The sequence below is a fragment of the Meleagris gallopavo genome, chromosome 15 (assembly GCF_000146605.3).
Source record: "Meleagris gallopavo isolate NT-WF06-2002-E0010 breed Aviagen turkey brand Nicholas breeding stock chromosome 15, Turkey_5.1, whole genome shotgun sequence".
In the NCBI taxonomy this organism is placed as follows: Eukaryota; Metazoa; Chordata; class Aves; order Galliformes; family Phasianidae; genus Meleagris; species Meleagris gallopavo.
In genome coordinates, this window is record NC_015025.2 from 17,223,169 (window position 1) to 17,238,229 (window position 15,061).

Here is a 15,061-nt window from a genome sequence, read left to right on the forward strand (position 1 = left end):
GAACGGCGCTTCGGTGCGGCCGGGTCGGGCCGCGGTGGTGGCAAGGATCGGACGCGGCGCTCGGAGGGGTTCGGTCCGCGCTGGGTGCCCCTCCCGTCGGCTCGGTGTCTCCTTGGTCGCAAATACCGCTAAAAAACACCCCTTGTCGTGGGAAAATCCACGAGTTTCGCGTTTCCGCCCGATGCTTCCCTCCCTCCTGTTAGTTTTCTCCCCGCGCTCCTAGCAACAGAAAGATCCATTGTTCTCTGGGTCAGAGATGCTGAGCTGACGGCTATGAAGGCTGCCGTGTGCCTGCTGGGTCTTCTTCGGGCTCTCACGGCTGTGTCAGGCTGCTTTGGGTACATTTATTGCTGAATTCTCATCTGGATTTCTGTGCCGTTGTCACGAAAACAACCCCCGGCCCTCTTGCTAGCAGATAGAATTGGTTTCCACACCATCCGAAAAAGCCCATTGCTTCTGAATGCTGTGAATCAGAATCCTGGTCATCCCCTTATGTTCCCTCCCCTCACCTGCCTGCCTGCAAGCAATGTGGTTGAATTTCCTTCCCTCTTAATTTCTTCTTATTTTTGCTCAGTCTGTGCAGAACCCCTCTGGGTGCTCACCCCCCTTTGGGGGGGCTCTGCAGACTCTGATCTCTGGCTCTGAGATAACCAGCCCCGTGCCTGCCGTCTGCTGCATGAATCTTTGTTGATTATTTGGCAGTTTCTTTTTAGTCCCGTCTCAGATTTCACTTTTGGTGTTTGTGATTTCGAGAAGTGTATTGTAATACGATGTACTAACCTGCAAGTGCCTTACAACTGTCTCATCTGGTTGTTTGGCATGTTGTTAATGATCTGCCTAGGTTTGTTCTGAGCATCATTTATTCCAAAACAGATCATGATAGATCACTTAGAAGATCAAAAATAATTTTATATTTGTGCTCCAATATGTTGGGTTTTTTTGATGATTTGTTTTTAAAATAAGTTCAGAAACTGCTGCAGTGGGCCCCGCTTTGAGACTATGATCTGAGTGCAGCTTCTGTGAGTGGGCTGCGACTGAAGCACTTACTCAGCTGCTTTTAGGGCCTCATGTGCCTGTAGCAGTGCTGTCTTGACAGATAAACTGTGTGCTTTGCAGTTTCAGATCTCCTTTGGATCAGTGCTAACTTCAAATATATTGTCTTGGAATAAAGGATGCAATAGAGCTAAGTATATGTCATGCCATATATAATCTTTGTTATTCAGCCCGTCTAGTAGCAGCACTGTGATTGTTCTTTCTGAAATCTCAGAGATGTCTCGCTATCAAAAAAACGATTAAAATATCCAAAGAAAATCTGTTAGCTCATTTTCAGACCATGTTGTTCCCTCAAGCATGGTGTCATAGAATGCATTTGGCTGAGACAGCAAATTGTCATTTTACTCAGTGAACTTGTTACGGATTTTGATTTTTGTTGTTGTGAAGAAATAATTTAGATTGTTAAGGTGAGCTTATTTGAAATGACAATTCAGGTGACCCTTTCTCTTATCTGAAGGTTTGCACGTTTGAGAAGTAAGCATTATTCTGTTCCTGGAATGTAGTAATTAACTTTTAGTCAGGAAAATGCAGATCCAAGGGGCAAAAATCCCAAGAAAACATGGAACAACTGTGAGCAAGTTTGCTGGCTTATCCCTTCTGTCAGCAGCATTTTACAGAAGATGGGCTGGAAAGGCTCCCCAGGAGACACAAGTGACACTTTGCTTGCGAAATAATGTTAGCCAGGGTTGTTAAAGGTGTTTGGAGGTGGCAACCATCTGTTGTTGACGCTAGAAAACTCTTCTCATATTTCTGAGAATCCACAAGTGGGTAAGTTGGCGATGGCTGTGAACTGTCAGTACCAACAGGTTGTCAGGTGTCCGTTACGATTTCTCCTTAAGCCTGGTTCCTCACAACTCATTTCTTTCAAGGGAGCCCTTGAAATAGCCCTAAAATAGTTTTCACTGCTCTGCTGTAATGGTGCATCACGAGGGCCGGAACGTCGGAGTCGACGCACGCTGGCTGCGTGGTTGTTGTGGCTCAGTGTGACACTGCCCTGAACTGTGTTGGTGCTTTTTCTGTGCGATAAGAGCAGATTTAATATCTCTGTTCAAATAGCTCGAGTATGCTTTTACAATTTGCTGACAATTTTTTTCCCATTTTAAAAGTAGTATTTCCCTTTAAGGGCGGCCGGCTGATACCAAAGCAGGTTCTGCTGTATTTGGAACCTTGCCTTGTTAGAGGTTTTCAGCAGTGAGTGAAGATTTCCTTCTTTCATCCATAAGCTTCACAGAAGGAAGTGGTTAATACAACTAAACACTGTGAGGTTATTCTCACCTCGGTAATCTGAGCACTGCTCTTGCATCACGCTGTTTGCACTGATTTGCAAGTTATTTGAGCAGATCATTTTCCTAAGCCTTACAGAGGCTTTTCTCGATCGGTGTTTTGTTCAAGCAATAAATAAATCTGCTGACGTGTCCGTCCTGCCATATTTGCTTATTCTTGACCTTTGCTTTTTAGACATGTAAGTGACAGTTTCAACCATGACGTTGTGTAACTGGGTGTTTATGCATTGACAAGCTTATTTGTATCTTAAAATTTGCAACTGTTCCAGTTGGTCAGCTGTGGGAGGTAGGGAAGGGTTTCGGGGTTAGTCATGGGGAAGCCTAACGCTTCGTCATCCTCAATCAAGGAGGGCAAGTATGGGCTGAACAGATTTTGTTCCTGTGTGAGCAAACATAAATAATAATAATATTTCATCCTCTTTCGGTCTTCCTGTGACATACCTGTTGCTGTGTGGAGGAAAACCTCCGTGTGTTGTCATGATGTGATCAGTAGGACAGGTAGATGGATTTGGGTCTGGTGCTGACCTGTAGTTTGACTGCTTTGTGCTGTGCTCCAGGTTCAGGACTGTCCTAAAGCCACCCTGCAAGCCTCAGCACACAAATACTGCGCTGACACACAGGGTATGCTGCCCTCAGCTCAAAGACCTGAGTTCCAACTTCCCACCTGTTAGGAGGAATTAAGTACTGCAGCAGGGTTAGGTAGCTAATGCTCCTAAGGAAGCTGCCCTTTGGTCTTGCAAAAGCTTTTTCAGCTAGGTACTAATTTGCTCTGTCAAACTGGTGCTCTCGGTGTGATTACCCTCACTTTGGATAATGAGGAAGATGGAAGTTAAGAAATTAATTGCTCATGGCTGCACAGAGAACCTAGTGACAGCGTTCTCATACCTGAAGGCGCAGCTTCAGAAAAGGTGCAGATGGTAGTGGTGGTGATGGCTGGATTTGGTGATCCTAAGAGTCTTCTCCAACCTGAGTGACTCTGTAAGGTCCTGGTCCTTCTCCCTCTGTGTGTGTTCTCCAAACTTTCAAGGTGTGAGATGTCCCTCAGAGGCTGCTAATGTGGCTGATTGTGTGCTGCAGGCCCAGCTGACCACTTGCTGCCCCCCAGGGGCTGGAATAGTGTTGTTTTTACCGTCCTAAAAAGAAGGAGATCTTGTGAAGTCCCAGGGTACATCCTGTTGTCAAATGGCATCTGCCCACAGCTGGTGCCACCCTGAGCATCCTCACCTCAACCCTCTGTTTCTGAGCCTCGTCCAAAAATGGGGGAGGCATGTGTTGTTTCAGAGTTCTGCTTTGAGATAAGTTTAAATGTTTAAGCTGTAGGTGGTACTTGTACAGACAGTACTGGGGGTTGCAGCCAAAAGTGGTGGTTCCAGTGCCGTGGGTCCCTTGCAAGGCAAACAGACAGGAGGTGTGCAGATAGCAGTGTCTTACTTGTAGAACCTCTCAGGAGTCAGACTCAGCACCTCACAATGTTTGATATGTTGTTCTAACAGAGCATTCTATTTTCTGTTTATTTCAGACTAAAAGATTCAGATATGTCCTTCATATTTGACTGGATTTACAGTGGCTTCAGTAGTGTATTACAGTTCTTAGGTAAGTTTTTCCTGCTGTTTTTGCATAGCATGTCTATTAACCTATCTTCAAACCGAGGGACTTGTTAAATAATAACATTTGTTTTGGTGTATATTCAGTATCACTGAAAAAAAAATTTTCACTTATCAACACTGAGTATTTCCATAATGTGTTCTCCACTCAATCTTACATTAATCCTGTAACCTCTTGAAAATTACTTTTTCTTTCAGGAACGTAATAGGCTTGATTTTTTTTAATTACTCCACTTAAGCTGGTGTAGTCCGCTTAATAAAGCTTTTCCTGATTTTTTTTTTTTTTTTCTGCTTTAAAGAATCAGACTCAATTATTTTGGTTGAATTCTTTTGAACTTCAGGGTGAAATATTAGCTTTTGTAAAACGGGAGGAAAAAAAAGCACAAGAGGAAAGGGAGTGTTAAAGTACTTAGAAGAGGAACAGAAGTTGCAGATAATGTAGACAAAAAGGGCAGTTTATAAGTTCCAGGGATTCTATTAAAGTAAATAAAAAGAATTTGTGATTAATGGGTCATGGCAGTCTGTGCCACCTGCATTTTATCAGTTGAAAGTTTAAACTTTTTCGCTTCATGTTAGACCCTTGGCCCCCATTGAAATATTAGTCAGTAAAACTTTAACTGAGTTGACTAATCTTTCTTATCTCCTCTTTCTTAGCCAAGCAGTGATTACTGCACGCTAGCTCGCTTTCCTGTACCTGCACATAAAAAGTCTAATTCTAGTGAGAGATGCTGAAGCCTGCATTAGAAAAGAGAATTGCCCTTTACATGTCCCTCTTATTCTAAAAAAAAAAAACTTTTCACTCTCATGTCCCGTGTGAGAGTGGCAAAAAATGCAGTTGTTTTACTATAGCTTAGTGGTGTTTCACTGAACTTGCAAGGTAAGTGTAAAGTGGAGTTTCTTCTGTGGCGTAAGTTTATATATGGAAGTGCTTGTTCAGTTTCTCCCTATCAACATCAGTACTTTCACCTCTGTCCTGTAGTTTAATAGTTAATGATATTTGAGTATATGAGAAGGTGAGCTGGGAAATAAGAGTTGTGTTTGAAAAAGAGCTGTGAAAACACTCTGCAGTTCTTGTAGTAAAAAAGGTTATTAATGAAATAAGCTGCGGTATATGAAAGAATATTCTTCCCTGCAGGTTATAAAGCATGCCCTGGTGGAATGCAATTCCAGAGATTAGCTTAAAGGGGGGAAAGGTGAGCAAACAGCAGCAGTGTAAAGGTCAGACAGATAGAGGCACATGTGATTGTGGATTGCAGCAGCATCCCCAGGGGTGGCTGAGGAACCCCCCGTGTTACAGTGCTATTTAAAATCTGACAAAAATAAAGTATGTGCAAGGATAGCATGTTTGATAAGAAGTCACCGCCACTTTTGGCCTCATCTGGCTTGAACTGGGGAGGACCTTTCTCATCAGAAATCATCCTCACTAGGCTAAGTGCAGCATTTGTACTTTATAATCAATATTGTAAATAGTACAGAAACTGGACAGCACCTGTGGATCTCTAGCAGTTCAGATGTGGCTCCTAATTGGACAAGGCTGTGTGACCATAGGGAGATGCAGTGGAGCAGGGATCTCAGGGTGATCTGTGCCTATGGAAAGGAATAAGGGCTCCAGAAACATTGTTGCTGGGTCCAGGTACAGAGCAGGGCACTGCTCAAAATGTGACCTTTGAACGGCTTCAGAGTTCTTGTTCCTGTGGCACTTGGCACAGCCTTTGGCAGTAGGCAGGATTCTGGAGTCTAGTTTGCAGGTCAGGGCAGTTCATTCTTGGAGTAGGATGTGTGGATAATTTCAGTGGTAAAACATACCTCACAGAGTATTTCTGTGTCATCACAATGGCTGTAAAATAAGCCTTTTTTCAGTGTATGCCACAATCCTGTGACATTATCTAGTTTGTTTGATTTTTTTTTTGTCATAACGGGAGGGAGTTGAACAAAACATACTCTTTTCCTGACCCAGAATTGTTGATATTTTAGAGTCCCCTGTTAACACCGTATCATAGAATGGCTTGGACTGGAGGGAAGGTTCATTTGGTCATTTGTCATTTGATTTAGTTGAGTTTTCTTTTAGCTTTGCTCAGATAAAGTAAATGCAATTATGTGTGACACATTTACATCAGTCATGTGTCTCTCTCCCCAGATGCCACTCAGCATCACATAAGCTGTGTGTAGCAAGCATAGTTGTGATAAGCAGATGAGCAAGTATGTGGCTTGTACAAGTAGGAGAGCACTTGCTGATAAAGGGCATTGATAAAGTGCACTGTGGAGCTTGGCAGGTCTGTATTTTGTGCCATGACTGTACAGCTTTTCTCCTGGGAGCAAAATCATCTCTCATGTTAGAAATAGTGACTGCACATGGACGCTTCAATTAGCAATCACACACCCTTTCTCTATTGACTGTCACAGCTGTGCCAACAGAAATCTGTAGGACATACGTGTAGGAAGATGTCTTGGTCTTGCTGATTAGCAGACCACACAGGATCTGAGAGAAGCTCATGCTTAGGAGTGCTGAAATATGCCACTCAATGTTTGTATTTTATATGTACGTGATGTGGGTTCCTGTTGGACAGTGCTGCTCGGATAATACTCCCACTGATAGAACTGATTATTCAGTAAGTTATTCTTTGTTACAGGACTGTACAAGAAATCAGGCAAACTAGTTTTTCTTGGACTGGACAATGCTGGAAAAACGACACTGCTGCACATGCTCAAAGATGACAGGCTGGGACAGCATGTCCCCACACTACATCCCAGTAAGTTAATGTTCCTACTTCCCTTGCTAGAAAGTATTGCAGGAAACCTGATTAAACATCACAAGTAATTGGGGAGAGACAAAGAGTAATGGAATTGAGAAATTCTGAATTACAGAAGCTGTGAGAAATTGAAACTTGAAACATTTGAGGGCAGCTTCTCTGGATATTTGGAAGGTTAGCATTTACATACAGTGTTTTGATTCTCACTGACTCAAAGGTTGCTCTCTGATTGTTACCATGGTAGCCTTGCAGGAGGAAAAGTTCAGCAGAGGTTAAAAATATGGACTGGTGAAGTCCAAGGAGAAGGTGAGCCATTAAGCAAGGACACAACAAGGACTGACCTCTGACAGTATTGCATGTGACATTTCATCTATGTGGCAAACCAAATGCCAGAGCTACCTATTGTTTTTGAAATGGGGAAGGGATAAATCATGTGCAGACAGACATTCTCTGCTGTTCTCTTAACACTGTAGATTTTTGACATTTGTTTTAATTACATTTTGTTGTTACATAAATGTAGCTGATTTTGAAAGAAATTGTATCACTCTGCTATATTTCTTGAGAAACAAAATACTGAAAATAACAAGAGAAAGTAAAATCTGTGTCCTGAATAGTCAGGCTATTATGTGTAGTAGAATACTGTATAGTATGTATATAATGACATATGATCTTCACAGAGAACATAATTCTGTGTATTTGTAGCTTCAGAAGAGCTGACAATTGCTGGTATGACTTTCACTACTTTTGATCTGGGTGGACACGCTCAAGGTAAGAGAATATGTTGACTCATTTAACTGCTGTGAATTAGAGTTGTTTACAGTCAGTTTGTCTCAGATCAGAAATACGACCATACTGCAGAGATCAGCTTCCCACACTCTCTTTGATAGTGTTAAAAACATTCACTGCTCTGTTCCTGTCTCTGCTACATACTGTGCTCCCAAATACAGTTTGGCAGGAGCTTCAGTAGAGCAGGATTTTTTGACTGATGGTAAGTATTTTGAGAAGGATTAGATAGTTTTTGTTTTAGAACATTGAATTTCTTGTGTACACCTTTAACCTCTGTGCTTCAAACTAACATTTGTTAATGTAATTCTTGGGGAAACACAAAAGGGTTCAGTACATCACTGTGTGCATGTGAGATAGAGTGGTGACAACAGCAGAGGGAATTATGCATTTGCTCCGTTATCTCAAGCTTTATAAAACACGGGGTTGCATCCTGAAGACTGACAGTACACACTAAGACTTCAAAAATACATGTGGCTTCTTCACTGAGGTGCATTGCTCTAACTTTGGGAATCATTTCCATTGGTTTTATTTCACTTCTTCCCTGTAGCTCGCAGAGTATGGAAAAACTATCTGCCTGCTATTAATGGCATTGTGTTCTTGGTGGACTGTGCAGATCATGACAGACTGCTTGAATCAAAAGAAGAGCTCGATGTAAGTTTATCTATGTTTTTGAAAATCTGGATTCTAACTTCTAAGCAATAAGCTCAAATTCCCTGTGTTCAGCAGTGCTCTCCAGCATTCCTGGTAATCTATCAATTTCACCTTTAGCATCTTCAATTCCATCTAGTTGTAGTTTGGTTCTGTCACCCTCTTCCTATTCATTACCCTGTGCACTGTAGGTAGGTGAAAATTCTGTTCTGCCAGTTGAATCAGTATTACTCCATTTATAATGTTTTCTGTGTTGTGAATGAGTAATTTAATTTCTTTTATTGCAAGCAGATTAAACAACTCCCATCAGTTGTTTTCATTGCACCAAATAACAGTGAATTTTGTTGCCCTTACTTCTTAGAAAGACCTACTTCTTAGAAAGACCAAGTTTCACAAATGACTTAATTCCACTATTAACATTTTATCTTAATATAAAGCCCTAAGTCAAACTGCATCTTAAAAAAAAAAAAGCCTTAAATCAGTCTATCTCCTAAAATAGTCTGTTTCCCCTTTCTCCTTTCCTTTGCAGTCACTAATGACAGATGAAACTATTGCTAATGTGCCTATCCTAATCCTTGGTAATAAGATTGACAGACCTGAAGCCATCAGTGAAGAGAGGTTACGAGAGATGTTTGGTCTGTATGGCCAGACAACAGGAAAGGTAAGGCTCCTTTTTTTTGTTAGAGATCTCATGTTTACCCTACAGTTCTATGTTGATTCTGGTCCACTCAGCTACACAAAATAAATGGTTTTTAGTTTATTACATACTCCGTACTTAATGGTTTGTGTGAAATAAATGCTGTGTATGTTAGAAGCATCCCTACTGCAGCTTCTATTCATCATTTCCAATAACTCATTTTGCCAGGGAAAATGTAGTTGTACTAAGTATAGATTTCAGTACTTGAACTACTTCTGTGCAGTACTTTTAAAAGGTGAACATGTTTTCAGAGGCTACATTTCTAGTAGGAACTAGAAGAGAAAACTTGATAAAGTCCTCCAGTAAGTGATTTTTCTCATTTAAAGTGCAGAGTTAGTATAATTTATTACTTGACATATTTCACTGAAATTTAGAAACAGGGTTACGCTTCTGCAGAAATCTGAGTTTGTAGGTTGTGGAAAAACATTCCTACTAGCAGATTTATATAACCCATCTTTGTGATAATTCAGCTCTCTTTGAAGTAAACACAGTGTACTACTCGTAATGGAGTTTTGGGTACAAGAAATTAAAAAGAAATTACATAGAAACAAGAATTGTGTGGGTTAGCTTTAGAATAGGTGTAATGGAATATAAACAATTATTATTCATTTCTTTTTATTGTTTTGTTTTGTATCTTGCTCTGTATTTTACAACACCGCATGCAGTCTGTGAAGTAAGAATCCTGTAGCGAGCCTCCAGTTGAGCAATGGCTTTGTCACACTGTGCTGCTCTTGGCAAGAAAGCAACTTGCACTCTGACTGCGGTCAGCCCTACAATTTGTAGCAAATGCTCTTTTTATCTGCTTGGAAAGCTGTTAGAAACATTGCAGGGAACCACTTCTGAAAACTTGAGTCTAAGCTCTCAAATTCTCCATACAGATGTTTGCTTTTGCACTCAGGTGCCTTGCACTTTATGCTCTCTGAATGTGGCTGCACACGACAATATGCTCAGGGACTGTAAGCCTGGCATTGTGTGCAGAAGTTTCAGAGTCATTTTCTTCAAAACTTCTAACATCAACCAGAAGTTAAAGAACGGCATTGTGCAGAAACAAGTGTCAGTGCAAAGCAGCTGTCTCTTTGTACAGATACTGTAATTTGGAGTACTTCTGTCTCTTTGCAGGGCAGTATACCACTGAAAGAACTGAATGCAAGGCCACTAGAAGTGTTCATGTGCAGCGTGCTAAAGAGACAAGGCTATGGAGAAGGATTCCGCTGGATGGCACAGTACATTGATTAACGCCAAGATCACAGCAGTACATCCTGTCCCATGTCTGAATATTAAGTCTACTCCTTATTTGATCACTCAGTGTACACAACTTGGATTCATTTGACTGTTTAGTTATAAAAGCATACATTTTTACGTAATTGTATCTCCTATGCTAAATTGTAAGTGTGAGGATTGAGAAATTCTTTCAAGCAAGTTTGTAAGTTGAAGTACCACAACATGTTAGCTTTCTAATCCCATACAGCATTCTTTTGCAACTTTTAATTTAACAGGTCTCCAGCACCATTTTTGGACAGAGCAACTTTCCAGTACAGTATGTTTGAATGCACTTTTTAACAGCTAAAAACTGCAAACGTGAACAATATTTAATGCTTATCATGTTAAATTTTTTTATGTACTTTTTGAAACTGGTTTTATAACTTTAGAGTATATAACCATCTTTCAAGGAATAATAAATAATTAGCTGATGGATAATTGCATGATGCCTTACAGTTTTCAATAATATACTTTCTTATGCAACGTCATGCAATAAATTTAAATCCAGTTTTTGGCAACTTTAATGGAAAATGTTTCATTTTAATGTGTCTTAACTAGTGAGGCTGTCTGACGATCTGAATATGGGGGATGTTTTCCTGAAGCACAGGAGGCCACAAAGTACTTTCATTGTATATTAAAGAGTAAGGTGTTTCCTTCAGACTACCAAATTGCATTTCCTTTAGGATTTTACATTAATAGAACTCTAATCTGTTGCCCTTATAACTACCACCTTTATAAAGTACAAATCATGGAAATCAGTTGTGCCAATGTAGATCTAATGTAAATGTAAATGTAATGTAAAAAGTGGTCGTACTCTACTGGTACCTTGACTTATACCCCTGAAATGGCACAAAAATTACGATTAACATTAGTACTACACTAAATTATTCTGTTCTTGGTTTAAGTAGATTTGGATTCTGCCAGAAGATTTGTCTGTGACATTGCCAGAAAAAAAAAAAAATTGCTGCTGTTGCTTGTGAAAATTTATCAGCCCATACCTAATTTGACAGTTTTATTTTTGGTGTTCTGAGTTGGAACAAGGTGGATTGTTTTCTGCAAATTTGCCCTGAAGCTTAGTCAGAATGGCAGTTGCTGCGTGCCCAAGTGGCTTGTTTGGTAAAATTTCATTATCTTCAGTGCGTGTTTCCAGACTTTTGACTGGTTTTTCCCATCTCCCAGTGCATTAGCTCCCTGAGCAGGTTATTTTCTAAGAAGAAGAGGTGACGCACATAAATACATGGACATCCTGTTGACACTAGCTGACATTGCCATGGAACTGTTTCTGTGTGCAGCAGGATGCTTTCTTCTGTGATGTAGCTAATGAAGGTAGGGCTTCAGCCCTGGGATCATTGTTTCACTGCGGTGGGTTTGGGTTTCACTGTGTAGTGTGTTTCACCTTTGTGCTTTCACTTTTCACAAGGGTGAAAAGTATGAGCTGCTACAGATGTTCTTACAGAACCCCAGGACTGGGACTACTTTTTACTCACTGTTGTAGATCATCTCTAAAATGCTCTAGGCCCTGTTTCTTCAAAATCCATAGCAGCAAACAAATTTCTGTCTCTCTTGGTTTCATATATAATTTTCTCTCTTAAACTACCAAGTTTGACTCTCAGATTTAAAGCCTGCAGACTTTAAATGTGAGCCTGTAGTCTCTAAATAGGCACATGGTGAATAAATAAGGTCTACTCCCCGCCCAGATCAGAGCTTGTGTGATTAAATAACGATGATGGTTTCCCCTCAGTCCAAGGTTGTGCATCTGAATCAGATGAATAATCCATAACCTAACTAATATAGATGATAGCTGGCACTAGTTACAGCACAATCTTGCAAAATTTTAAGCATGCTTTATGCATGGTGAAGGACAGAAGTGAGGCTGTCAGGTAGATTGACCAGCATGAGTTCATTCTGCATTTAAACCAGTACTTTGCTGCAGAGCAGTGCCTCCGTGTTGCACAAGTCAGAGTGTGGATAAGAAATGTCATCTTACAGGTGTGTAGACAACACGTGAGTCTTTGCTCCTTCCAGCAATTATGTTTGGGGAACACGAATCTTGCCCCACCCCACAAGTTTTTCTCATAATGGTTATAATGCAACAGTGTAAATATTCAAAACTACTTCTTGCAGTCACGTAGCTGTGTTGAAGGGGGAGACTTGGGACCGTGCTGCCTGTGTTGATGGAAATGAAGCTGGAAGTGGAGTTGTGCTGCTCTTGTGCTCCTCTCTGGAGTGCCTGCAGACCCCTTCCATAGGCTGAGCCATTCCACGGGGTGTTGGAAGAGAGAGGGGTCCTCTTCAGCTGCCACTCAACCTACTGTGAATAACATGAGCTGTAAGGAGAGGGATGATAGTCTTAAGAGCTAAAAAAGAGCAGAGGTGATGCTGCTTTAGAAGTGTGTGTGAAGGGTAATTCTTAGCATTACGGAAATACTCAGATTTCATGTTTCATACTGTGAGATGCTAGTTTAAATGTGGTTGTAATAAGGGCATGAAGAAATTTGGACCTTTTGTTTTCTGTCTGGGTATTGTAATGGTTCCCACTGTGGGAACAGCTGAACAACAGTCACCAATAATCTCACTGTTCTTTCTGGAGAGGAAATATTTCCTCTGTAGTTTACATTCTGTTGTGCACATGAATGTGAATGGGTGTTGTGTATCTTTGTGTGAAGACTTTATTAATAGAAAAATACACTCGTGAGAGTTTTTCTGGTGGTTTTCATCCCCACCACCCCTACGTCTCCTGTACCTTTATTTCTGGAGGTTGCCTATTCCTATGACTGTGACCAGTCCTACTTACTTACAAAAGAAGCAACGTTCACATCTGGGTCTGACTTTTGCGAATTACGTTTGCACTCTTGACTATGCAGATTTCAATTAAGCATCACTTTAAAGAATGTGAAAAAGAAAACTCATTAATAAATATGTTATTTGTGGAGAGTCTCAAGTTTGCTTTTGCACCACAACTTTAAGACAAATGAGTGCGGATTTGTAAGATAGTAATAACAACTGCAGATAAAACGGCCCATATTTCACTGCAGTGACCCCATATGGTAGCATCTGTGAGTTGAATAAGATTTATTTTGCTTGGATTTAATTAGACACTGATTTTAGTATGTACTGTGTAACTGAGGGGCATTGCTGCATTTCAGTCTTGGTTTAATACATTTTTTAGCAACAATTATTGGCATTGGAGGTAGGAAAGATCTTTGACTGTTCTCATTTACCCTCGTCCAGACCAAGACTATTTCATGAAGTGTATTATCTAATGCTGTATTCAGTGTTCAGGTACTGTCTATGATGTGCCAAAGATGACCTATGGCATTCACTGGAATATAATACCTGCATGTATGCAAGCTTTGTTGTGTTTTAATAGTTGGAATTCAGCAGCAAATAGAGCATTTGACATCTGCTTATTTGTAACTAAGATTAACTCAGAAAAACAATATTGTTGTTCTTCAGTCCCAGTGAATTCACAGGTCTGCTTCAAGTAGAATTGTTCTCTCTCATTTGTACTGTCAGCGTATTTGGTTGTCACCAACCAAAGTCCAATATTTCTATCGACTACAACATGCTCAGACTTAGTGTAAATGATGTAATCATGAGTTATGGACTTATGAGATGCATTACACACAGCCTAATCCATTGGCTGTCGGTGGGGACGTGTAACTTATTTGCACTTAGATAAACCACTTTTGCACTAGTATCTCAGCGTGGAACTAAACATTTTCTGTTTTGAAATGTAAGTGCTCTAAATGTTGAAAAGCATAATTTATATAATAAACTGCAGAGGAAAAACTAAAGATGAAAGTGGTCTTAAACATGTTCTTAATGTGGTGTTTCTTATTATTATGTTATCACATCCCAGGCTTAAAATTTAAGTATCAGAAAATAAAGTTCTGTGTTGGAATTTGAAGAAAGGGAGTTCAGAGCAGGTAATTCTTGTCAAATAATTACATTCTCCACAGGCAAGAAGTGTTCTGGCATAGCACACATTCTGGTAGTGACTGGGGGGGGGTTTCAGCTGGCTGTAATAGCAGCTCAGCCTGTTCTTCATCAGCGTTTCTGTTCATGTCTGCATGGAAGCAGATCCTTATTGCAGAAAAGATCACACACACACACACACACACACACACACACAAAATAATGATGGCGTTACCTTAGTTATGATATTTAAATGGGATAGAAGGATCCAGTTTTACATACAAATGATAACTGTCTTTACAGCCTTTGATGCAATTTTCATTCTAGGATCTCAGGGCTTTTTCATGCAAGCGCTGCCTAGCCATCCTTGTGCTGCAGAGGGCTCTTGTCCTTGATTAACCGTGAGGAAAATGAAGTCCAGAAGTAACTTGTCATACCTGGTCACTGCCTGAGTGAAGGGAGCGCACAGAGCCACCAGCAGCAGCCTGAAGTGGAGCAGTGCCTCAGTGAACCTGCACCCTGCTTGTCCGTGTTCTAGAGAGAAGAGGAAACGTTTGGTTTGCATTTGCTCTTAGCAGTGTAACTGTGCTTGGGCACCCAAACCTGGGAGTCCCCTGGCAGGGGTGTGCTGTGACAGCTGTCAGTTTGGGAGGGGATCAGTCTGGCTCTTGTGGTGCTGTGTCCTGGTGGGAAATTTGAGCTGTCGATGGCATTTGCTCCTTGGCAGCTAATGGCTGGGGACAGCTGTGGGATGGAGGAAGGAAGAAATTATCTGGGTTGAACCATGGGCCCCTTGCCAGAGAGCAAAAGGAGAGAACAGTTCTCAGTAGCCCCGATGGAGCATCCCAGTGCTGGGGGCATCGCTTCGGGCTTTGGGTATCTGACCAGAGATAAGCATGAGCTGCAGGATGTGGGATGGGATTTGGGGCTCTTGTGGCTGCTGGCACTCAGAGCTTTGAGCTGAGCAGATGTTTGGTTCCAGCCCAGGGCCTGGACGCCACTTCCTCACTGCTTTCCTGGAGCAGGATCCTGGGTTGGGTTCAACTCCATGGAACCTCCTTC

The 15,061-nt window shown here is 41.1% G+C and overlaps 1 protein-coding gene across 1 annotated transcript; it reads left to right on the forward strand.

The window, feature by feature from the left end:
* Window positions 1–318: 318 nt before the first annotated feature.
* Window positions 319–13,013, forward strand: SAR1B (secretion associated Ras related GTPase 1B). Its single transcript, XM_019620530.2, has 7 exons — window positions 319–338; window positions 3,856–3,929; window positions 6,571–6,690; window positions 7,393–7,458; window positions 8,024–8,127; window positions 8,654–8,785; window positions 9,941–13,013. The coding sequence occupies exons 2-7, from the start codon at window positions 3,872–3,874 to the stop codon at window positions 10,055–10,057; spliced, it is 597 nt and encodes a 198-aa protein (XP_019476075.1). The 5' UTR covers window positions 319–338; window positions 3,856–3,871; the 3' UTR covers window positions 10,058–13,013.
* The last annotated feature ends 2,048 nt before the right edge of the window (window positions 13,014–15,061 follow it).